Source organism: Pipistrellus kuhlii, unplaced genomic scaffold (genome assembly GCF_014108245.1).
Source record: "Pipistrellus kuhlii isolate mPipKuh1 unplaced genomic scaffold, mPipKuh1.p scaffold_m20_p_79, whole genome shotgun sequence".
In the NCBI taxonomy this organism is placed as follows: Eukaryota; Metazoa; Chordata; class Mammalia; order Chiroptera; family Vespertilionidae; genus Pipistrellus; species Pipistrellus kuhlii.
In genome coordinates this window covers 188,395-213,774 of record NW_023425583.1, presented here as the reverse complement: position 1 = coordinate 213,774, position 25,380 = coordinate 188,395, and the positions used below count along the sequence as shown (strand labels likewise).

Genomic DNA, 25,380 nt, shown 5'->3' with positions numbered 1-25,380 from the left:
TAGTTACCCTATTGGGTTATCTACATGAAGACTCATGTACTGAAAGTCCAAGTATTTCCTTCTCTAAAGAATGGCAGACTTAAATAATGAGATTGCTCAATCACATACCGGTAAGCAGAGACTTTTAAGTTAGAATATACTTTAACTGGGAAATAAATTATTTTCGTAATTGGTTTAGCAGCTATAGGTCTGCAAAGGCAGCAAACCTCATTTTGTTTCACAATCAGAAGGCTGACTCAGAGGCTGTTTGTAAGATGCCTAACTACCTTCCATCGCCAGTCTGTTGTGAACGTGGACCTCAGTTACTTACTGAGTTAAGTAACTCAATGTGACAGCGATCTCATCCATCCACACACAATGTTGAGCCAGCAAAATGAGAAAAAAAGAAGCCCACTCACAAGGCTTATGTAAAACAAGAGGGCATATGTCTTCTTGCACAAGAGGAACATATATGGCAAAAACAACCATCTACATCAGACCTGGGAAGAGATGGTTTTGGTTTACGTGTAAGTTGGCTTAATCTGACCATGGCGGAATGATTGGAAAGTTTCTTCTCTAACATAATGCCCATTCGTTATAAACTAAGCTGGCTTAGTTTCTTATAAATCTTATTTCCTTGGATTTATTTACTACCCCCTCATTCTATAGCCTTTTATCTTACAAGCTGGGCCTGCCCAGCCCGCCTCTGAAGCCTCTGGAGAAAGGTACCCGCTGCAGTGAACTCTGGCCTCCTCCAGGAGGAATCCGCACGTCAAACAGCACAGGAAGAACCAGCACTGGGCCCTCCGCGCAATGCCTCCCATTTCACACTGCCAGGGAAGCAGTGCGTTTACCAACCACCCCTTCCTACAGGCAACTCAGCGTAAAAGCTTTTCTTCCGTTTCAACGCTTTTCAATACTTGTTAATTCCAAAAATCCGAACTCCATGCAGCTGTGGCACTTTGGGAATTAGCACACTCAAGAGAGAAGCTGTGTTCAGCATGAAGTGAGTTGGGTCATACTTCGTATAGAAACTTGCCAGAAAATATCTGTAGAAATAAAAGTTATGAATATATTTAAAGTTTAAAAATAATATTACTTTTAATGAAGGCATATATGCACATTTTCACTTCTGCAATTCTGTTAAATGCATTTAATAAAATAGGTTTGCTACTTAGCATCCTTACAGCAGGCTTTCAAACTAGGGTTCATGTGCTCCCTAAAATTTCAGGTGTAGTTTAGTATCTGTGTTTCTGAAGAAAAGATTCAGATCCAAAGATACATCATATCCTCTAGGGTTTTGTGACCCACCAGCTGTGAGTGGAGAAAAACGGGGTTAGTGTATTAGTACAATTAGTGTCTTTGAACAAAAGCAAATACTTGGTTGCCTTTTAATGGTCTCATTTCCATACTGTGGACAAACAAGTCTACAACCAGTTTAGCTGGAAACTTGAAAGACACTGTTGTAAAATTCTAGCTGTTTTGCTATAACTTGAATATACATACATATTCAGACACCCAACATCTGAGAATTTGTTTTAATAAGCCTAACCCAACTGTAAGGCCATAAATCGAGTCAGAAAATCTAGTTTTACTCGAGCAGTACATCAGAGCACAGACACGTCATCTGGCCCCTAACAACAGTATCCTAATATAGACAAGATTTAGAGAATAAAATACCATAACTAAAGAAGTTAGTCTGCATATGGGTGTTTTGTATTTTTGGAGCACACAGGAAAGTATTTTTTTAAAAAACATATTTTGATTTTTTACAGTGAGGAGAGGGATAGAGCGCCAGAAACATCAATGAGAGAGAAATATCGACCAGCTGCCTCCAGCACACCTCATACTGGGGATGTGCCTGCAACCAAGGTACATGACCTTGACCAGAATCGAACCTGGGACCCTTCAGTCTGCAGGCCAACATTCTATTCACTGAGCCAAACCAAACAGGGCAGGAAAGTATTCTTATAGCTTTTCTCCTAAGTATTGTCATTAGTTTCTCATAAGGGAGATAACTTTAAATACAGTTTGAAAAACAAAAGCTACTTTCAAAAGACTAAAAATATCAGAGCTGGGCACGTCATTTTCAGATCTAAATTAAGAAATTTATAACTTTAAACTTACTTTACAAACTATATAGTCATAAAATTCTTGAGAATAATCCATATTCCTTAATCTTTACTTTCAAATCCTTTCTTCCTGTTTTCATATACTTTAATACTGCTATTTTCCTCCATTCAATGAACAAAATAGGATACCATTTGCATTTAGTAAGCTTATTTGATTTCCCATCATTATTCTGGCCTTAATCTATAATCTGATATGTTGGAAAATAGAAAATCTTCTCAGAATGCTTTCGATTTATCATAGCATAGCATATGTCCCCTTTGTGTCTTTTAATGCAACAGTCGCCAACCGGACCACTGGTGGGCTGTGAGGTCCAAAGGTTGGCGACTGCTGTGTTAATGAACAAAAATTGTGTGTGTAGATTATATAAAAATTACTTTGCTATACAAAAAAGCTCGCCAATCTTCCAAGGAGATGCAAAACCAAGTGGCAATCAGTGTGATGGTGTTTATTTGCCAAATAATATTCTGGAAAGAGACCTGTATTAGAAGCTGGAAGTTTAGGGTTTCATCTGGGCTTTTGACTCCAACTACCCGCAAGATCAGGAGCAAGATAATGAGACTTGTTTCTTTAAAAACCTGGGCTAACAATTCACATCTCACCACCTGATAAGTAATGATCAAGTAAGAAAATGTCTTACTGTCACCACATAGTATCAATGCTGCATAGATGGTTTTAATGCTGCTTTTTCAGTTATGTAAGGAATTTAACCAGATGCCAGATAAAAGGTCAAATGCTTTACAGATGCTGTATCATTTACTTCTTATAGTAGATGCCACAGAATTTTATTTATGAGCAAACCGAACTGGCGATTCAATCCAGGTCTAACCTTTCTATTCTCTAAACCAGTGATTTTCAACTGGTGTGCTACAAAAATGTTTAAAACATGCAGTACCCCCTTAGACTCTCAAATAAAAAAATGTCAATAGCCAATAATAACCACCTGGTATGAATTAATCGAAAGTATCCTTTTTTGGTCAGGTCGGCAAAAAAAAAAAAAAAAAAAAAAAAAGTACATTTTGGCATGCTACAGAATTTGAGTAATTAGTTTATGTGTTCCATAAGATAAAAAAGGTTGAAAATCACTGCTTAAAATCATTCTTTCTTTCCCAAGGAGTTTGAACAGCCTAATGGGGCAGGTGGTCAATGAAGTATGTCTGAAATTGTCCAAACCTGTTTAGAGAGAGCAATCTGATAGTGGACTATAGAGAAGACTATGTGTTTAGTTTTCTGATAAGCAACTTATGAACATGACCTGGAATACATCTGACCTGTATAACCTAGAATGTCTAGGCATACTGATGGGTGTGTAATGTGGTCCCCATATGCTACTACTAAAGTGAAAACTGTTTTATTACAGCTTGTTAAAGATTTTGCCTGTATTTTATATTCTACCTGAGGTAGCTATTTATCGACAGAAGTTTTTAACAAAATACTATTTCTAGTTCAAATTCAATCTAATAAAACCATAACTGCCTCTTGCCTAATCCCCCGCCTACCTAAAACTTCCCACCACTTACAGAATTATTGGAGAGATGGTGAAAAACTTGCGTGAAGATGTGAACTGTACTCCATAGTCCAGCTGCTCCCAGTGAGTGAGGAGCCTTGCCTTACCCTGGTCCGGAGTTTCAAAAGGAGTTCCTTTCACCGCGTGCATAAACACATACATCCCCTGGAGAGCAAGCACGGAGCGTGTCATTAACGTCACAGACAAAATTGGTAGTTGTCAGTAAACAATGCGATAGTTCCAGACTATCTGTGACAAAGTATAAGATTCAACTTACAGCTCAAGCATTAACCTTTCACATTATTGTTTCCTCAGAGTACAAAAAAACTTCCAGAGGTAGATAAACATTATTGGGTGAAAACCAGTGAGAAGTCAACCAAAAGTAACCTGCTTTCATCTTTTTATTAAATTGAAAATAAATAAGAAGTATTATTAAATTGAAAATAAATAAGAAGTATTATCAGGGTAACTATATAATTACATTTAGATTTTTTCTAAGATCTTTCCTATTAGAAAACAGGGTTACCTTTTCCCCAATGTGTAGGAAAGGTTTATTGTGGCATATTAGTAAATATGATAATACTTATAAAATAAAAAATACAAATTAGTAAATAATGGTAATAAGCAAAACCTCTATATCAGGAAAAATGGTTTTGAAAATATTTAACATTAAAACTGTCTTTGTCCCAATAGCTCTCTTCCAAAGCAATGAAGATGGTTTGCTGTAATAGGCATAATGTTCAACTCAATTTGCTTTTAAAGTCACAACTGTGCCTCAAAGTATATCCTTTGAAGTTCGTTTTTAAAAATAAAGTATTACTAAAAGCCAATGTGTTCAGTAATATGTTAAAATATCCAATTTTGTGGTTAATTAGGGGGAAAAAACAATGTATACTAGATCTGTTTTCTTTGCAATTATGATACCCATTTAGATTGCTAGGCAGCGCTTCACTGCAGGATCGCTATCTGAGGAACTGGTAACAAGAGTCTAAATATCATCATGACAGTCTTTCCCACTAGAAGTCATACTGTGATGTCATTTTTTTCTATTACTTTTAACAAATATATGGAAAAAGAAAACACAGAAAAATTAGTGATTTGCAATTTTACATTATTACAGGTTAAGAGAGTCCTTATTTCCCAAGCTTAGCCTACTTCCTATTCAAAAAGGCAATTCAAAAGTTGTTTAGCTGCAAAAATAACTAAGCTATACATTAATGATCACATTCAATTGAATTTAACTCAACTTACATTAATAAGTTAAATGTATGGACCACAGGATATGTATGCATATATGAATTGAACAGACACACAGCCTGAAAAATGTCAATCTTCTAAGAGATGGCTAAGGGGACAAAAGATGTATAAACAACTATGTAGGGCAGCAATTATACAATCAGGGTACTCCGTAGATGCAGGGGAAAAGGTTCCTTGTGACTGAGGCAACAGCCCGATGCTACCTTGTCAACTGTCTCATTCTTGAAGGATCAACTCCAATGACAACTCTGGAGCGAAGCCCTCCACACTCGTAATAACCTCTTGTCTGCGTGGCTGAATTTCATTGATACTTTCATTATAGCACAACACATACATTGTACTGGAGTTGTTTACATGTTTGTTTTCCCATTCGCCTGAATACATCAGGAACAAGGGCTGGTATACAGCAAGTATTAGGTATTAAGCCAAGAAATGCTTATTCTGTTAGCATAGGGAAACATGATCATGTGGTCTTTAAAGGAAACTAGGACGCAGAATGTGTATGGTTTCAGGTTCCTAGGAGTATGCTATTGTCTACTCTAGACCACATGTGTTAGAATTATCAAGAGACGAACAATCTGGAATTCTCATCAGTATTTAGGATATATGTAATATTCAGTTTATTGTACAATATGTTATCATTTTCAATGAAAAAGAATAAAATCTGGCCATACATCTTCTCTATTATTTTTAATATATTTTATTGATTTTTACAGAGAGGAGAGGACTAGAATTAGAAACATCAATGAAAAAGAAACATTGATCAGTTGCCTCCTGTATACCTCCTACTGGGGATCGAGCCTGCAACCATGCCCTTGACTGGAATGGAATAGGGACCCTTCAGTCCGCAGGCAGATGGTCTGCCCACTGAGCCAAACCCATTAGGGTTACTCTATTATTTTTATTTTTAATAGTTTTTCTATTAGGCTCTAGCCCGTTTGGTCGAGCTTTGGCCTGCGGACTGAAGGGTCCCAAGTTCGATTCTGGTCAGAGGCACATGCCCTGGTTGTGGGCTTGATCCCCAATGGGGGGCATCCAGGAGGCAGCTGATCAATTAATCAATGATTCTGTCTCATCCTTGATGTTTCTATCTTCCTCTCCCTTCCTCTCACTGAAATCAATAAAAATACATTAAAAAAAGAATTAGGAAAAAATGTAGCTCATAGTTAGTCCTTAATAAATATTTACTGACTCAAAAGAATTCTCATTCATTTTAAAAGGTAGGCAAAAAGTATTAATAACTCTACGGTGAACTGTAACACTAAAGAAAAACAATCACTAAGGGGCCCACTGCATGGTTTCAGAAAGGCAAAAACTATTTTTTCTGACCAGGAATACCACTTAGGTCTACTTTCCTGTATGTAAAAGCATTCAGCATGTTTCACATTTTTAATTATTTTAATTTAGGCTATCTTCAAAAGAAACTTAAATTTGGAGTCACGTAATTGCTACAGCTATGTCTGGTTAGTTAGGTTTTTAGTGTGGTGAACTCAGTCAGCAGTTTGCTTCCCTATATGTTGTAAATTTCCTATCCCTTTCCACTGCTGTATACTGTGCCTCAATCTCAGTCAACCAAACAAACATGAGAGAGGAAGATGACTTCTGAAGTACATTTAATACATATGTCATGGGAGAAGGAAAAATTACAGAACAACACAAGCTAATTAATTCAGCAAACACTTCAATAGGTATTGGCGATCTAGAAATAAAAAATAACTAAGATAAACTGCTAATTGTAAAACTATCATAAATATCATTGCTAAAATGACCTATTTTCTAGATTCTAGAAAACCCATAGAAGGAAAAATGTCTTACTTAGAAAAGCGCCCAATGTTTAAATATAAAGTGTGACAGAAAAATATATTCCCATTCCAGATACTAAAATCATCAAGCTGTACACTTTAAATGGGTGACTGTTACATTGTGAATTATATATCGTATAACTGTTTTAAAAAACTAAGTCATAGGTTCTTCTTTATAAAGAAACTTTTAAGCTTTTTCAAAAACTGTGTTTAAGTACATCAAACATAAAATGTACCATTTTCTAAGTGTACTGCTGAGTGGTATAAAGTGCATTCACATTGATAAGCAACATCTTCACCATCCATCTCCAGAACTCTCTGCATCTCCCCAAAATTACAACGATCCCATCACACAATACTCCCCACCCACCCTCCCTGCCCCAGACCGTGTGTGCGGTGGCGTCCTCACCAGGTTGTGAATGACGTTCGTTAGGGTCCAGGCCACGGGGACGCTGAAGAAGGGGATGCTGAGCAGCACGATGTGGAGCAGGCCCACGCCCAGGGCGTAGGTCAGCCAGATCCCTCGGCTGTTCATGACGCGGGTGTTGGGGTTCACCTCGCTGTGGGCCACGCCGACGTTCATGTTGGCCCTGCAGGAAAGCAATGGGAGCCAGATAACCCCAATCTGACCTATAAAATACGCTGTGAACCAGGGCTGTTTCTTTCTAGTTGTTCTGAAATAGAACAAGCACACCCTCTCGAATATGCTACTTGCAGATGCTGACAAAGGCAGTAAGGAATTCTTGCCATCTGACTTCATGGTGAGACAAACGAGAGTTGTTTTTATAGTTCTTGTTGGGGAAAAAGTAAAGTTAAAACCCTTTCCTACAACGTGTCTTCTGGCATGTTGGTTTTACTAAATGAAATAATGGGCAGGAAAACTCAGAGAGAGAACCTACATTTTCTCCTGTCATGAGAGCAAAGTGAAAACTTAGGAGCTAAGTGTATCAACAGAATCAACGAACACAAAGAAAGCAAAGCTGACCCAGACTCCTGTCTGACGTCATGCTGTACCCACAAAGGGCCTCGGGGTTCCAGTCATCACCCCCCAGGAGGAGCCTGGGAGGGGCGGGGCCGTGGGACAGGGCTGTTTCCCACCCTCGTGATAGCTCAGGGCCGGGCAATGGTGAATGGTGTGCCTCCAGCCACCCAGCTCCTTCCTTCCTTCCCCAGCTTTTCCTTTTCCCTCTGGCGTCCCAGGCGCGCACAGAGGCAGAGCTGACCCTGGTTCCCGGTGTTCGGCCACGGTGTTTGCAGGGTCTGGGCCTCCCTTGAACCAAACAAAGCTGTCCAGCAGAATGCCCGTGGCCCCGCAGAAACACGCACCTTCCCGTCACCGAGCCCAGCCCGCAGGGCCCGGAGCCCGAGGCCCCTCCCTCCGAGCACAGCGGGAAGCCGCCCTCGGATCGGGCGCCCGCGCTGCCTCCGCTCCCCGCGGGGGGGGCTCGGAGGGCGCACCCAGCCCGGCTCCGCGCCTTTCCGGGGGGAGGGGGCCGCTTCACCCCAGAAAGCCTCTCCGCCGGCCCGAGGGACCGCGTGTGCGGGAGGCCCCTCCGCCCCTTTCCTCCCGGAGCCGCCGGCCGTCACGGCCGAGGCCCGACGACACGTCGCGGGTGCGAGCCTCACTGCGAGGCCGCTCGGGCCGCCCCGCCAGCCACAAAGGGCGCGCGCCCACCGGCTCCCGAGGCCCGCCGCCCGCCGCAGCCCGCCGTCCGCTCCCACTCGCCGCCACGCGCCCCGGGCCGCCGTGTCCGCTCCCACTCACCGCCACGCGCCCCGGGCCGGCCTCCGCTCCCACTCGCCGCCACGCGCCCCGGGCCGCCGTGTCCGCTCCCACTCACCGCCACGCGCCCCGGGCCGCCGTGTCCACTCCCACTCACCGCCACGCGCCCCGGGCCGGCCTCCGCTCCCACTCGCCGCCACGCGCCCCGGGCCGCCGTGTCCGCTCCCACTCGCCGCCACGCGCCCCGGGCCGCCGTGTCCACTCCCACTCGCCGCCGCCCGCCGCAGCCCGCCGTCCGCTCCCACTCACCGCCACACGCCCCGGGCCGGCCGTCCGCTCCCACTCGCCGCCACACGCCCCGGGCCGGCCGTCCGCTCCCACTCGCCGCCACACGGCCCGCGCCGCCGTGTCCGCGCAGCCGAGCGCCAGCGGTCGGCCCCTGAGCAGCGCAGCCCGGCTCAGCTCCCGGAAGCGCTCGGCGCCGGACGCGCTGCCCGCGGATTGGCTGCGGGCGGTGCCAATCCCACGTTCCCGGGGGAGGGGGCGGGACTAGGGCCACGCGCCTGCGCCCGTTCCCCCCCGTCCCTGCGCGCGCGCCGAGGCGAACCGGCGTCCTGGAGGCCGGCGCGGGCCGCGGGCGGACGTCGCCGGTGGCGGGCAGCGCCCACGTCGCGCGAGCCGGAAGGTAGTGTCGCGTGGCCCGCGGGCACTCCCCCGTGTGTTCTCTGGGCTCGGACCCCCGCCCTCAGCTCGCCTGGTCCGGCGCCAGCGCCCTCCCCCAGGCGCGACGCGTCGGGAGCGGGCGGACGGGCCGCGGGCGCGCGCACGGGGCCGCGCAGGGCCCGGCGGTCCGGGCTGGCGGTTAGATGGCAGCCGGGTCCGCCCTGGCTGGGGCGTGTGGGGGCCTGCGTGGCTGCCGGAGCCCCGGCGGCCTAGCGGGCGGCGCGGTGTGAGCTGCGTGGCGCCCGGCGAGCGGGCGGGGAGCTCCTCCCGGAGCCGCTTTCCCGCCGCCGCCGGGCCCCGGGGTGTCCCCGCCCACGGACCCCTCCGCCGCCGGGCCCCGGGGTGTCCCCGCCCAGGCTGGGAGGGGCGGGGGACGGGCGCGAAGCCTCGGTGTCCTCTGAGGACCGGAGGGAGGACCAAGGGGCTTTGGAGCCAAGATTTGAAGGAATTGCATGAGGGCAGCGCGCAAAGCCGGTCCTGTGCGTCCTGAGGGCGCTGTCCGCAGCACGTGGAAGGGGTGTGCGGAGTTCTCTCTCTCTCCCCTCTCTCCCCCCTCTCCCCTCTCTCTCTCTCCCCCTCCCTCCCTCTCTCTCTCTCTCTCTCTCTCTCTCTCTCTCTCTCTCTCTCTCTCTCTCTCTCTCCCTCTCTCCCCTCTCTCCCCCTCTCTCCCCTCTCTCTCTCCTCTCTCTCTCTCTCTACACATGCACACACACACACACACACACACACACACACCCTGCATTTCCGTTGGCTGGCCTGTGGGCCTGGAGAACGTGGGCTGAGGTTACACAGAGGCCCAGCTGTCAGGAAGCTGGCGCTTCACCTGGTTAGCAGTTGGAGATCTTTATAAAATTTCACGTAGGGAAGCAACATGACGACATTTAAGTTAGGGGCAGAACCCTATAGGACCTGTAGTATAGGTCAGTGGTCGGCAACTCATTAGTCAACAGAGCCAAATGTCAACAGGACAACGATTGACATTCCTTCTGAGAGCCGAAAACAGACTTCCGCGCATGGGCCTCGAGGTTCCGACCGCCCTGTTTGTGGGCGCCCGCACGTGGCATTTTGTGGAAGAGCCACACTCAAGGGGCCAACGAGCCGCAGGTGGCTCTCGAGCCGCAGTTTGCCGACCACAGGCATAGGTGCTAGAGACACGAGGCAAAATATCTACCAGGTGGCTATTGCAAAGTACGAGGGAGCGATTTGGAGGGGCTGGCCAGAGGCAGTAGCTGTAGCTGTAGGTTTAGAAAGGAGAGGCCTCCTTTGAGGAATATTTAGGTCGTAGGAGAGAGAGGACTTGGCAGGATGTGGAGAGTAAGGAGCGTTCCTAGGATGGCTGCACGGTTTCTCACCTTGTCTTGTGAGAGGAGGGGAGTGTGGGAGTCAGACATGCCCAGGTGCTCCGGTGTGCGCTGTCACTTGCTGTTTGTGTGATCGTAAACACGTTATTGCGCTTTTAAACCCAGTCTGACAGAGGAATGATATGTACGTGTGGTGGTTGTGAGGATTGAGTGGGGCTTTGTGTGGATAGAAGGTCAGTGAGAGGAAGGTGCTGAGGTCCCTGTGGGACATGTGCAGTGCGGGTGCTCCGGGTCATCTACCTGCCGGCATTTAGAAGGTGTTAGGGAACAGGCCCTGCTTAGCGTTCGGGACAGGCTGGTGAGGAGGCAGGTGCGTGCGGTAAGGGAGGGAGAAAACCGAGTGTGTCCGAACGAGGGGAGGCAGCGCTGACTTGCTGGAAGGTGTGAGCTGTGTCACGTTGGCTTGGGGAGCCCCTCGATTTGAATGTCTGAAGCCGAGTAGCGTAAAGGGTAGTTGCCTGATATGTCTGATTAGTTCTGATGAATAGTAATTCGTCGGGGCCGACCGGTAGACCCTGAACAATGGAAGAAGGATGACTGGCGCACACATCTGTGAGAGAGGCTACGGGGCTAGTTGGCATAAGGAGCCAAAAGCCCGGACTGCCTGCCTCCTTGGGCATTTGTTGTCACAACAGCTTGAACTAAAACTAACCTCTATACGTATATACCAGCACTTTAAATAAAAATTACCATTTGAAAGAGAGAAAAAAAAAATAAAAAAAAATAAAACTAACCTCTAGATACAATCAGCAGGGTAAGCATCCCTGAGAAAGCACCTGCATCTGTGGTGTCTTTCAAACAGGGATGTTTTGAATTCCAAACATAAAGATTCTGGTAAAACCCCAGGGCTCAGACTTGTTTGGAAAAGTCAGGCAGGGTGCCGCCTTAGGCAAGGTCCCCCAGAGACCTCTGGCCTTTCAGAGAATCCTACTGACAGACTTTCCAACCACGTCCCATGCTTCCCCACAGTGATTTCAGGAGGTCCGAACTCCAAAAGAGCTCAGTAATTTAAAGAGATTGTAGCTCACCAAAACATGTGGATGACTGATAGATGTCTGTGAGACGGCCATGAAAGCACATACGAGGAACTGACATCTGCATCCCAAAGTGACGCACCCCTGGTCATTCATGGCCGGGCAGACCACAGGGCACCATGTGCCATCTTCTTCAGTCATTGCCATTAGATTCCAGCTGATGCTCTGTCCTTCCTCCTATAAAATGGAAACGGTCATGACATCTATTCAGAGTGTTTTTAAGACATACCGTATTTTTCGGACCATAAGACGCTCCGGACCATAAGACGCACCAGTTTTTAGAGAAGGGAAATGAAGAAAAAAAGATTCTGAAACAAATAGTGTCCTAAAATATTTTATGTGCATTAAAACCCAACATCACAGTCATAAACACATGTAATCAACCCTGTAAACAGCAGCATTTAGAACCATTTTAGAGCCGGGCAAGCACACAGAGACCACACAGAGCCGGGCAAGTAAAAAAACTTTTTTTTCTTAAGTATATGTGTAGGCTATATTTGGACCATAAGACGCAGGGACTTTTCCCCCCCACTTCTGGGGGAAAAAAGTGCGTCTTATGGTCCGAAAAATACAGTAAGTTATTTAATTCTGTATGTGCTCATAGTAGATGTGGCATAGAGTGAGTCTCCATAAATGTGAGCTGCTAGTATTATTGATGTTGCTATTATTCTGTTAGGAATGCTCAAGTTTTTTCTCTTACAGCTTAAATTTTTATCTTCTAGGTACTCTACTAACAGCTAGAATGAAACAGTTACCTGCAGCAACGGTTCGCCTCCTTTCCAGTTCCCAGGTCATCACGTCAGTGGTCAGTGTTGTGAAAGAGCTCGTTGAAAACTCCTTGGATGCAGGGGCCACAAGCATAGATGTTAAACTGGTGAGTGTCCAGAGAAGCCAGTACCTTTAAAGCAATAAGGGGACAGGTATTTTCTCCTTATAGCTATTACCTTTTCGGTAGGGGTGTCGAACTCAATCAGAGAAGGGGCCAAAATCTAAAATCCAGCCTAAATCGCGGGCCTAATGGTTTACTGAACAGTCATAAACTGTCATTGTGATGGAAACGCAGCGGAGTGCAGTGATGACAGCGCAGTGCGGGCCACATTGCAAGGCCTGGCGGGACGGATTTGGCCCGCGGGCCTTGTGTTTGACACATGTGCTTTAAAGCAATAAGGGGACAGGTATTTTCTCCTTATAGCTATTACCTTTTCGGTAAACTATTCATAGGACGTTGAATCCTTTGTCTTGTTTAAGAATAAATTCTTAAAAATAAATTGTGATCTAAATCAACATTAGTAACATTAAAGGACATTATTAAAAATAACAAAAATTTCATATTTAGGACTGCATTACACGAATTTAATTTGTATTGGGTCGGCAAGTAAGTAATTGCGGATTTTTTAAAGAAAATCAAAGACAATTTTTTCATGGAACTAAATAACTTTATTCTGTAATGTATTGCCCATTTTGATCAATGACCTCTTGCCATCTTTCAGGCAGCATCATAATCCCACGTTCAAAAAACTTCTGGTTTTTATTAGCAAAAAACTGAATCAGGTACGATTTGACATCATCATCATTATTGAAATTTTTACCATTCAAGGAGTTTTGTAAAGATCGAAACAAAAAGTAATCAGATGGTGCAAGGTCAGGACTATATGGTGGATGTGGCAAAACATCCCAACCAAGCTCCATTAATTTTTGCCGAGTGACCAAAGATGTGTGTGGCCTTGCATTGTCATGATGGAATACAACACCTTTTCGATTTGTCAATTCGGGCCGCTTTTCTTCAACTGCATTGTTTAATTTCGTTAGTTGTTCAATGTAGACATCAGAATTGATCGTTCGGTTGGGTGGTAAGAGTTCAAAGTAGACAATTCCTTTGTAATCCCACCAAACTGATAACAAAACCTTCTTTTGATGAATATCAGCTTTTGATGTTGTTTGAGTTGGTTCACCTGGCCTGCTCCACGATCTTTTCCGCTTGATATTGTTGTAAACAACCCATTTTTCATCGCCAGTTATCAGTCGTTTTAAAAATGGATCATTTTCATTACGTTTCTTTAGCAAATCGCAGCTGCTAATGCGTTGCGTTAACTGTGATTCTTTCAGTTCGTGAGGAACCCATGTATCGAGTTTTGGAACATAGCCAAGTTGTTTTAAGTGATTTTCAATGCATGTATGTGATACATGAAGCTTCTCTGCAATCTCACGTGTTGTACTGTGACAGTCCGAATTGATTATTGCTTTGATTAGGGCGTCATCAACTTCAACTGGACGACCAGAGCGTTTTTCATCTTTGAGTGAAAAATCACCAGAACGAAATTTGGCAAACCAATTTTGACACTGCCGTTCTTTTAAGGCTTCGTCACCATAAACAGCACATAACTTTTTATGAGCTTGCAATGCATTTTTCCCTTTGTGGAAATAAAAAAGCAAAATATGACGAAAATGTTCCTTTTGATTTTCCATTTTTCAACGAACGCCAAACGAAAACTACAAAACAGATCAAAAAACTTTTTTTACTGATTAACAGCTGAATAGCCAACTATCAAATAACAAAATGTGTTTTACATTTGTACTACGTCTGCAAACCTAAAAATTCAACTGAAGCCATATATGTGCGAAACCCGCAATTACTTACTTGCCGGCCCAATATTTTCTACTAATAATTTATTCTAGGTTATTGATATATGCTATACTTATTTACATATTCTTATTTGCATTTAAAATATATATTTTATTGATTTTTTAAAGAGAGGAAGGGGGAGAGATAGTTAGAAACATCAGTGAGAGAGAAACATCGATCAGCTGCCTCTTGCACACCCCCCACTGGGGATGTGCCCGCAACCAAGGTACATGCCCTTGACCAGAATCGAACCCGAGACCCTTGAGTCTGCAGGCCGACGCTCTATCCACTGAGCCAAACCGGTTAGGGCTGTATTTTATTTTTCACCTAATCTAATTTCAAAACTATTTCCTTTGTTGCTTCATGGTTTTCATATTTTTTAATTTAAGTGCTCTATATTAATTTGAGTTAACATGACAGGACACTCATGATTAATTAATATAGTTATTTTGAATGTCTACCTCTCCTGTTATAAATTACTAGCTCATAGGACTATATATATATATATTTTTTTTTTTTTTTCCCCCTCCCATTTTTTGTGTCCCTCTACCTGGCCAGTCCTGCTAAATAAAAGGTGAGTAAATGCTATATAAATAGTGCATAGATGATGAATAAAATTTTGTTTGAGTGAATGAATACATTTTTATAGTTTCCTAATTATCAGATATTTACATTATTTCTACTATTACAGTATTAGAAGTAATACTGGTACTAATATCTTTGTAGGAAAGAAACCTACCTTTTTCTTGTGTGTAATTATCTATATATATAAAAGCCCAGTGTCTGGACTGGTGGAATGATCAAATGACCCGTGGCTGTGAGGTGCACTGTGCAGCCAACTAGCATGATCTCGTCCCCAATCGGACTGGATTCAGTCTTGATTAACCCTTAGGCAAATGTCCACAGGTGTGGTGAGAGTTTTTCCAATAGGGTGGGGCAATTGCTTCTGCCTGGAGGCTAATTGTTATTTTCAGTCTCTTAATGGATCTCTGAAACTCCATTCCTAGGGGCAAAGTGTATTACAATAGGGTAAATCAGCTGTCTTCTCCCCAGGCAAAATCACCCATATTTATACAGTTTTGGAAAACAGTTTTTCAAAGTCATGTTACCCAAGAGAGAGGGAGATCAATGGGCAAAAAAAGGAGACATATATAATACTATTGATACCAGAGTTATTATAAATGTAGGAAGATTTTTTTTTCCCCTTTAAAACTTGCATCTATGGCCATACACATAAAACTTTGTGAAGTCAAGTTTATCTTAGAAGTTTAGTACAAAATTTAGATTGTAGCATTCATAGAAAGTGTGATCACTTTAGCAATTTAGATTTTTTTTGTTATGTATACGTATTTTTAGTATTAGCTAACAGTGCTAAGCTATGAATTGAGAGTTTTTTCCCCTTGATTTTTCAAATTAAAAACTCACTGAGATTTTCTTTAGGTGTGTTTTCTTAGCAGTTTCCTGTTAGGTAACTATGCAGAAAGAAATTTAAAGTTGTAGTGTAAATATTTAAACAACTTCTTTTTAAAAAAAAAATATATTTTATTGATTTTACACAGAGAGGAATTGAGAGGGACAGAGAGTTAGAAACGTCAATGAGAGAGAAACATCGACCAGCTGCCTCTTGCACACCCCCCCACTGGGGATGTGCCGGCAACCAAGGTACATGCCCTTGACCGAAATCGAACCCGGGACCTTTCAGTCCGCAGGCCGACACTCTATCCACTGAGCCAAACCGGTCCCGGCATATTTAAACTTTTATTGAAACGAGTAAAGGGATAAAGTATTAAAAATCAGGCTGAATAATGATAATTGCTAGTCTCTTGGTAGGTGTTGTTTTTGATGGTTATCGTATTTTGTTTGAGAGTTTACATGTACAAAGGTATTGGTAATTGAGAAGAATTTTCTTTAGTCAAGTTTAAACACAAATTTAAACATAAATACCTATGACACTGAGACAATTCAAGGGAACCTTAAAGATCAGACTGATTTTTCTGATTTTACAGTTGAATCTGAGTCCTGGGAAAATGAGGGACTTGCCCATTGTACCATAACTAGGAGCTAGTAAACGTAAGGAATTAAACTCTTACTTTCTTAAGACTAAGTTTCCCTGAGAGGTAAATAAATGACAATGTTATTTCACTTATGTTTCTCTTTATAAATGTTGTAACAGTTTAATGTCTTTATGTACTAAAAGTATTTTTAACTTTGTATAGGAGAACTATGGGTTTGATAAAATTGAAGTGAGAGACAATGGTGACGGTATCAAGGCCTCTGATGCACCGGTAATGGCGGTGAAGTACTACACCTCAAAAATAAATAGCCATGAAGATCTTGAAAATTTGACAACTTATGGTTTTCGTGGTGAAGCCTTGGGATCAATTTGTTGTGTAGCTGAGGTAAGGTAATTTATACTACTTTAGTGATTTTATAATTACAGAATATTGGAAGTGAGACAGAACTAAGCCAGCAAGTGGTGTGTGTGTAAAGGGCCCCAGCTAGGTACTCATTTATTATTTTTCTGAGGGCTCTCTGTAAAGTGATGCCTCAGAAGGAAAAATTGTGGAGCAGTGGTTCCCAGTGTGGGGCCCATGCCCCACAGGGGGGCAATTTGAATTTTAGGGGGGCAATTCAAGAATGAGTTACTAGTGAATTTTTGGCATTTCTTAAGGTCCTAGGGGCCTCATATTAATATATATTGTGACATAATTATGCATTTCAGTTCTCTGTTATATGTTTTAAAACTTTGACGTTTTTCATATCACTTCATATTATTATTATTATTTAAACAATTTCTTAGTGATTTCTTCAGTCCTTCAACTGTCCTTTCGTTCTTTTATTTTTCTCTTTCATGGTGCCGTGTTCTTTGAAAGCTTGTTTAGAGCAAGTTCATGGCCTTTTAGGCCTCCTTCCTGTGACTAGGAGCTCACTTTTTGAATAAGAATTGTATGACACAGGGGGACACTGGGATTTTAGAGATGCTTAGGTGGGGCATGGCCAAAAAAAGTTGGGAACCTCTGAGGTGGAGTTTAGAGTGGCCGACATTGTTGTTTAGCCTAGAGGACTATGAGTGACCCCTTGCTTGGAAGCCAGGTGTTCAGACATCACTAACGGAGGGAAGACCTTGTCATTCCTTAAATGCACCCTGCTTAAAACATCTATCCCGAAACCAGCACAGCCCATAGCCCATGCTTCTGTTATTTTTCTCAGCACTTATTTACTTAAAGTTCCCTGAGTCTCCAAAGAGTAGGGAAGAGGAACTTACAATTGGCATTGCCCTTCATTTTCCCCAGAGACTGTATATGGGAACCCAGAGCCCTAGGATCTTGCAGAAAACCGTATAAAGTGGGATGGGATTTGTACCAGGGAACTTCTGAAGCTCCCAGTACTACTACTATTGTTTAAGCTCTCAGTGGCTATTTTAGAAATCATAATTTGTTTGATAACGTAAGTATTTGATTTTTTTTAGCTGTTGTCCAAATTTTGCAGGTAGTCTTTAAGCTTTATTTTAGTAGAGTATTGTTGTAAAATATATAATTTAGTATTTCATTATTTTTTTGAGATGTACATAACCTTGCAGAACGGAAATCAGTCATTATTCGCTTTGTCTGCTAGGTGGCAGCACTATACTTACACATAGGCCATATGGTTTATCTTCATCTACACTGTAGCTCTGATTTTAGATGGCTGTTTTGCAAGCCCTTATCCAGTAGCACTCTCTGTGGTTTTTTTTCTCTTTGACTACTTGAACCTACTTGATACCTGTTTATCATTTTGTCTTTTGTTTCATTTTTTGAGGCATTTGAATGCCTTGAATATAAATACTTAAATAAATTTGTTCAACAGAATTACAAAAGGAGTAAAAGAATTGTCAAAGTATCACAGTAATATAAAATTATACACTTACATACATGCACACACACATCACAATGAATTTTTACATATGTGTCCTCCAGATCCAGATTTAGACCATTGTCAGCACTCCTGAAAGTTCTTTAATGCCCCCTCCCGGGCTGCACTCCTCAAAGTAATCGCTATTCTCACCTGTATCAACATAGTCCTACCTATTTTTTAACTTGATCTAAATGAAATCTTATAATATGTATTATTTTCGCCACAGATTTGTTGTTGTTGTGCCTGAAAGCCAAAGGAAATACAGAACTGTGGTGGTGGTAGTAATAGACCTTTAGGTATTACTGGGTGGTAGTAATATCTAGTCACTGCCCAGACACCCCGTCAGGAGAGCACGGGTTCTCCCAGCTCCCGAGAGCACTGGTGACGGAGTGCTCACAGCAGTTTCCCTCTGAGGCTGCCCTCCCCTCAGTGGGAGAGAGTTTCCCAAACATGCAGGGCACCTGCGTCAGTGATTGGGGGATGGGCTGTAAAGACCCCATTTCAGCTACACTGCACCCACCATGCTGTCTGCTCCGGAGTGCTCGCGGGCCCCATCAAGGCCAGTGCCTGGGGCCCAGTCCCACTTCTCTTTCTGCACTGGCCCCACGGAAGATCCTCCTGGGAGCACTCCTATCAATGTCCTTCTCACTAGCTTCCACCTCAGTCTGCTTCATGTGGAAGCCACCCTGCAGTGAGGTTTTATGGTCCATCCCTAATCCTGATAAGGAAATGGGTCTTGTGAAGACCAAATGCCAGTTCCCACCAGTCTAATAACTGTCAGCTACCTTCATTGTCTGAATGCTGCATGCCGTGCAAAGAAGTTTACTTCAGAGGAGCTGTGCATAGAGGAGCAAGTGGACATGAAAGTTGCAGCCTCTTTAGGAATACGTAGTGTGTTGATGGTGAAACCAGTAATTTAGTTCCAATATCATGCTTCCCAGTGCTGCGTTTTCTACAGTAGGTCATGCTGCCTTCTTATTAGGGTGGTTAAAAAGGCATTTCTAAGTGAAAAAGTATCTCATCTATTCTAATAAAAGGATAAAATGCTAATTAGACCAGATAGGCTGGACATCCTTCCAGATGTCCTTCCGGACAAAGCCACGGTGGTAGGGCCGAAGTAGAGGCGGTTAGGGGCAATCAGGCCGACAGGGGAGAGCAGTTAGGGACAATCAGGCAGGCAGGCAGATTGCTTAGGGGTGATCAGGCAGGCAGGCCGGCAGGCCGGCAGGCCAGTGGTTAGGATCAGCCATTCTTGATCGTGAGAGGGTGCAGGCCAGGCTGACGGATACGCCCCCTCACCCCTTTCCCACCTCCCGCCCGCACAAATTCCGGGCATCTAGTATTTAAATAATAAATATCCCAGGCCTGCAGTGGTAAGCTCAAAAGATAGGTTATCAAGAAGAAGTTAAGTTGAAACTTAACCTGGGAATGTTCTGAATAGTGTTTTAGAAATTTCAGAAATACAGAAAACAATAGATGCTTGTTAAGGTCAATTACATTTAAAAATAATGAAGTTATTCAGGAAGACTTAATGATTGCTTTTGTGGGGGGATTCGCTTCTTAAATTTAATGAATATTTTTCACTCAGAATTCAATTTCATTAATAGAAGTTGCATATTTATTTTAAGGCTCCAATTTATTTTGAAAAATTTTGGATAGAGATTGCAGTTATTATATTATTATATTATATTATTGCAGAAATTATAGATTTTGTTATTTTATCTGTCAAACTAACAGATGCAGATAATTTTAAAGTCATATAGTTGTAAATGATCTCAGGCTCAGTAGATTGATAATACAGGGTGGGGCAAAAATAGGTTTACAGTTGTGAGTATGTGAGAGTTTATTCTTGTATTATTATTTATTAATTACTGTTATTTTCCATATGAACTATAAAATTACTTTTGCCCATCCTGTATGTAATTAAGTTAATGTTTTGCACAATATTAAACAGCTATTTCCCAAAACTCCAGTTATTGAAATTATTTTTTGTTAGATTATTTTAAAGTTGTTAATAATTTTAGTCCTGGCCAGGTGGCTCAATTGGTTGGAGCCTTGTCCTGTACACCAAAAAGACAGTTGATTCGATTCCCGGTCAGGAAATCATACCTAGGCTGTGAGTTCGATTTCTGGTTGGGGCATGTACAGGAGGCAACCGATTGATGTTTCTCCCTTTCTTCACTGTTTCTCTCTTTTTCTCTTGTCCTCTCCCCCCTTCTCTCTTTCCTCACCCTTCTTCTCTTCTTTCTCTAAAATCAATAAACATATCCTTGGGTGAGAATAAAAAATAAAAATAATACGTTAATTTTAGTTATAGAAAGAAAAAAGTATACTTTCAGCAAAATTGTCTGGAGAAATTTAAAATGCATCTAATTTTATATTCTTTATGCACTGTAAAAGAATGAGCATTTTTTTTAGTTTATCAATAATAAAATGACTTTCACTCTTAGAATTAAATAGTCCAAAGGAGTAAAACATTCTCTTTATATCTACAAAATATCCTATTGGTATTTTCAAATGTATTACTAACTCCATAACCATTAATGTATCAGTGACTGGCACAAATTGTCTGATAATGATTTTCTTTAAAGGATATCAAGCATAACTTCTCTTGAAATACATTATTGTTTGTAGAGTAGTAATTTTGGTATATTTGTCATTTTTCTTTTTTCTTTTTTTAAAAAATATTTTATTGATTTTTTACAGAGAGGAAGAGAGAGGGAAAGAGAGTTAGAAACATCTATGAGAGAGAATCATTCATCAGCTGCCTCTTGCACACCCCCTACTGGGGATGTGCCCGCAACCAAGGTACATGCCCTTGACTGGAATCGAACCCAGGACCTTTCAGTCCACAGGCTGACGCTCTATCCACTGAGCCAAACCGGTTTCGGCTATTTGTCATTTTTCTATGTTAAATTTCTGGTCCTAATTACTAAGCATATCAAATAGAATGAGCTAGAGAATGAAAATTCTGTTTTGACCTGTTCATACAATTTTTATGAAGACTGTATATATTATTCCTGTAACATAATAAAACATAAGTATTTATTTCTTTATAAGTAGATATTTTACATACATTATATTAAAAATGATCTTTTTTCCTCCAAAGAAATGTTTAAGAAACTCATACAAGTTGTTTTTGTTTTTTTAAACTGGATTTTAAAATGGAGGCTAAATTATACCTCAGTTTTAAAAAGACTACAGAACAGTTTTGTTTTCTTAAAATCAGAACAAACTCTGAACTAGGAATCAGAAACCTAATTCTCTCTTTTTTTAAAAAAATTTTTATTGATGAAGGTATCATATATTTGTCCTCAATCCCCCACCCCTCCAAAAACCTAATTCTCATTCCCAAGTGTTTGAATAAGAGACTTGGTTGGCCAAAGGCATAAAACAGGTTACCTTTTCTGGGTGCCTTTTTATTTTTTTAATCTATAAAGTGATAATAATTTGAGGGTCAAAGGAAATAATGCGTATTAAAGTGTCTTGCATATTGTCATATGCCATTCAGCGGAAGTTCTTTTACTCTGGTCTTGAATATGGAAGTGGTATGCAGCTGTATCATAGGTGATGTTATCATTAGTCTTCCTCATTCCCTTGTTGACAAGCATTATTTCACATCAACTTTCAAAGTTAATCAAACTCCTCAATATCTGGGGGAAATCCTTTCTAAAATTATAGCCGTTCTTAGGGAAATTCCTTCTAATTTTCACCAAAGGCCTTTATTTTGTTGCATAAATTCATGTTTTTCCTTTTGGTTTTCCCTCAGAAGAATTAGAATTGCCAGCCATGCTCTGCATAATACGCATGTTTATTGATTTATTCAGCCAACATTTCTTAAAGAAGTTTCAGTGTGCTGGGTATTACTCTCATCAAGTGAATGTCTGTCAAGTTCACCAAACATAATTTTGTAATGAGCTAATGTGGGCTCTGTAGACTTGTTACAGTTTTATGTTACATTAAACCCCATGGCTGACGGGACGGAAAGGGAGCGAAGCTGTCAGTGTGGAAGTGGAGACTCCCCTTAGGGGGCCCACTGAGCTGTGAAAGGCTGGAGGCAGCCCTGCTCTCATCCTGGCGCTTCCTGCCTCCTGCTCCAGGGGGCAGGTACCGCTGTGTCCTTTAGAGCGTGGCGGCAGAGCTTTGGTAGAACAGGCACAGGAAGTTTTAAGATTCTGCTTCTGAACACAACCTCCGCACAGGTATAGAACCCTGCTGAAAGTAAAAACGTCAGAGGCAAGACCCGCCTGTGCTTTTCTCCCACAGTGAAGGGTCTGGGAGAGGGCTCTGACGTCAGAGAGCCTCTGCTAGCTGCAGCCCTGCATGGCAGGCAGGCAGGCAGGCAGGCAGGCTGGCCGCTCACACAGGAGAAGACAGGCAGCCATGCTGGCAAACCCACATTTCAGTTGAATTACGAGGATCATTAACTTTAGTTTTCAGAGCATGTTCCTGTGTGGCATTCTGCCAAAAGTTAGTAAAAACAAAATTTATGACATAATTATCTTAAATTAATTTTTGTCAAGGGAGGATTTCGTTGCATGAATTACCAGGATATTTTCTAAGTATTTAATTTACATTTTATCTAAAACATTGAGAAAAATTGTGCTTATCTAAACTGTAAATGATTTTTTGCAACTTTAGCTTTGTAATATTGTAGTACTATAATTTCTTGAAATTCCATAACTGAACCGGAATTAATTTTTAATAACTCGAAAGTAATAAACCGCTAAAATCCTTTAAGAACTTCTAAAACTTTGCCTTTTATAATAAACTTCTTTTAAAACTATTTGAAACATCTTAAAATTTCTTTTGTTAACACCACTCGATTCATTCACTGCCTCAGTTCCTCAGTATCTCCAGTAAGAGGCACCAGTAATAATTTGTAACATTCGAGATGCTTCTGAGGTGGAGTTACTGCGGGTTCAAATGCTAGCTACTGGGCTGCTAACACATTCTGAACCTGGGCCTGGTCCAAGAAAAGGGTTCTTGCCCAGGACACAGGGTCATATGATGAAATGAACTCTTGAAATACAATTCCTTCCTCTGAAGAACACACTGTATTTCATGAATTTGTGAAACATGCTTATACGTTTTATCCTTCACTGCCTTCAGTAGTGAGTTGCAGACTATTTCCTAGCTAAATAATTTTTCATAGTACCCTGCACATTCTAATTTTTTAAATGTTAATGTTGGAAATAACATTGTGTTCTATTTTTTTTTACTTTAACATAAAAGTTACATTATGACCTCTTAGGTCCTATTTTGCCTTTCAGTACTTCAATTTATTCATCTAGGCTGGATTATATTTACTATTCATTAATGTTTTGAAGATGAACAAGTAATATCTGTGAAGTGCTTTGACGTAGTTGAAGCAAAAACCTGTGTAACCTTATAAAGTATTAGCATCATCTTCATCTTATCATCACCCTCCCCTTGAAGATGATAGTGTAATTTATTCGGGACTATCTAGCAAGCCACTGGCAGAGTTAGTACCAGAACTCAGAGTTCCAGGGCTGCCTTTGCTCAGTGACACCAGCCTGAGGTCAGGTGGCAGCTCTTTGGAGAATAGAAATAGAATTCAGTTGACCTTGGCATTTTGGAGAAGTGGTTGGTTAAATGGAGAATTGTTTTTAAAGGGATAATCATAGAGTAATTAGAGACAAAGAAAATCTCTAGCAGTGTGTCTTCTTTATTTTGATGAACTTTACTAGAAGAAATCACTTTTGGGCACTGTGGAGTTGTGACATAGCAGGAAAACTAAGATTAATTATCAGGAAAAATTTTAAATTATACAACTTTTGAATCATGGAATATATTTTTGGAAGAAGTAAAATAATTGCATTAGATGATTAGAGAATAGTCATCACAGAAGTAGCAGCTTTGGAGCAATTCCCCTAGTCAGGATTTTATAGGTGCCACCTCGTAGCCTGAACTAGTACTGATAGCCAGAAAAGCCGTACTGTTCTCATTGGGACTTTCCAATTGTGTGCAGGAGACCCACATGTGCCTCAGAGCCATGTGGCCTACAGTGCGAGTGCATGGCTGGCTAGTACAGGGTGACAGCCACCAGATGTAGACTCAACTGGACCTAGTTGACTTCTAGCAGCGGACCTGGCTTTTTCCTTATTTATATAGGTTTGTCTATATATATAAAAGTCTAATATGCAAATTGTTCCCTCAGGAGTTCTATTGCTCACTATGATGTGTGCTGACCACTAGGGGGCGGCTCAGAATGAAGGAAGGCCCCAGTTGGTCCTGATTGCTAGCCAGGCCTAGGGATCCTACCCGTGCACAAATTCTGTGCACTAGGCCTCTAGTTTTTTTGTTTTTGTTTGTTTGTTTGTTTTTTAAATATATTTTATTGATTTTTGTACAGAGAGGAAGGGAGAGAGATAGAGAGTTAGAAACATCGATGAGAGAGAGTCATCGATCAGCTGCCTCTTGCACACCCCCTACTGGGGATGTGCCCGCAACCATTGACCGGAATCAAACCCGGGACCCTTCAGTCCCCAAGCCGACGCTCTATCCATTGAGCCAAACCGGTCTCGGCTAGGCCTCTAGTTTTAAGATGATCAGCTGTGCTCAGTCTAAGGATGGCCAAGAAAGATTGCTTCTGGTTTTGGGTTGGCATTGTTCACAGAAGTGTGGGGAGGCTGCCCTTTCCTGAATCCACCTGCTTTACTCGCCAGCATCCCCACTCCCCACCTATAGCATTTTTCTGGCGGGATGTGGTGTGCTGTTGTTACACTCGCCTACTGATCTCACAAGATAGGTACACAGAAAGCTGAGGGAGCGTGCAGACCTGCTTCAGTTTATATTTCTATGACTGTAACATCTTAGGAAATGTTTCATACTGAATTAAATCCTTTTTTATACTTACATGTTTTAATGCTAATTTTTTTTTAATTAGTAAAAAGTTTACAGTTAAACAGTGAATTCAAAGCTTGGGTTTAAGAACAAATTGGCCATACATATGTGTTTGATTTGTTTTGATTCTTTTTTTTAATTTTTTTATTAAATTATTATCTTTGTACATATACCATTCCGCCCCCCTCCTTGTTTTTATTCTTTTGAACCATTAACTTGAAATACAGAAGTGCAGGAAATGATCACCATACAAAAAGATTATTTACCAACAAAAACAAATTTTCTTAATGCGTTTGAAGTATTTCATTTTACAGGTGTAAGTCATATAGTACATATAATACACGTAATAAAAATAGCCATTTCATGTATTACGATTTTATATGATTGTTTTATGTAGAGTTTTGTAGAATAAAATATTAAAAGATGAGTAATTTAACATAAAAATTTATAAACTGACCTATTTGTTAGTGTAACTCTAAG

General features: G+C 41.9%; 2 protein-coding genes across 30 annotated transcripts in view; one reads left to right on the top strand and one right to left on the bottom strand.

Moving 5' to 3' along the window:
* Window positions 1-620: 620 nt before the first annotated feature.
* On the bottom strand, window positions 621-8,713 carry ORMDL1 (ORMDL sphingolipid biosynthesis regulator 1). Of its 2 annotated transcripts, none has more exons than XM_045576255.1 (4): window positions 8,704-8,713; window positions 7,085-7,265; window positions 3,630-3,781; window positions 621-1,028 (listed from the first exon to the last, which is right to left on the bottom strand). In XM_045576255.1, exons 2-4 carry the CDS (start codon window positions 7,256-7,258, stop codon window positions 893-895), a joined length of 462 nt encoding a protein of 153 aa, XP_045432211.1. In that variant the 5' UTR covers window positions 7,259-7,265; window positions 8,704-8,713; the 3' UTR covers window positions 621-892. The 2 variants fall into 2 exon arrangements, with proteins under 2 accessions (XP_045432211.1, XP_036279072.1); XM_036423179.2 differs by lacking the exon at window positions 8,704-8,713 and adding an exon at window positions 8,402-8,426.
* A 244-nt stretch (window positions 8,714-8,957) lies between these two features.
* The window catches only part of PMS1 (PMS1 homolog 1, mismatch repair system component), a 65,429-nt gene continuing 49,006 nt past the window's right edge, over window positions 8,958-25,380 (top strand). For 12 of the 28 annotated variants that reach the window (XR_004985468.2, XR_004985467.2, XR_004985465.2 and 9 more), the window contains exons 1-3: window positions 8,959-9,083; window positions 12,239-12,390; window positions 16,356-16,538. Coding sequence is in view for 18 of the 28 variants with exons in the window: in XM_045576246.1 (XP_045432202.1) it covers window positions 12,259-12,390; window positions 16,356-16,538 (315 nt within the window). In the remaining 10 variants the exon portion in view is untranslated. Of the gene's footprint in view, window positions 9,084-12,238; window positions 12,391-16,355; window positions 16,539-25,380 lie in introns of those variants that run through there. The other 16 variants (XR_006740611.1, XR_004985464.2, XM_045576250.1 and 13 more) reach the window with 5 other exon arrangements.

Bases quoted from the DNA above. Each gene is read 5' to 3' on its own strand.
- ORMDL1 (XM_045576255.1), bottom strand. From the start codon at position 7,258: ATGAACGTCGGCGTGGCCCACAGCGAGGTGAACCCCAACACCCGCGTC. The intron at 3,782-7,084 runs GTGAGGACGCCA...CTTGCTCTCCAG, and splicing joins CGAACGTCATTCACAACCTG to GGGATGTATGTGTTTATGCA. The intron at 1,029-3,629 runs GTAAGTGGTGGG...TTATTTCTACAG, and splicing joins ACCATCTCTCCAATAATTCT to ATATTTTCTGGCAAGTTTCT.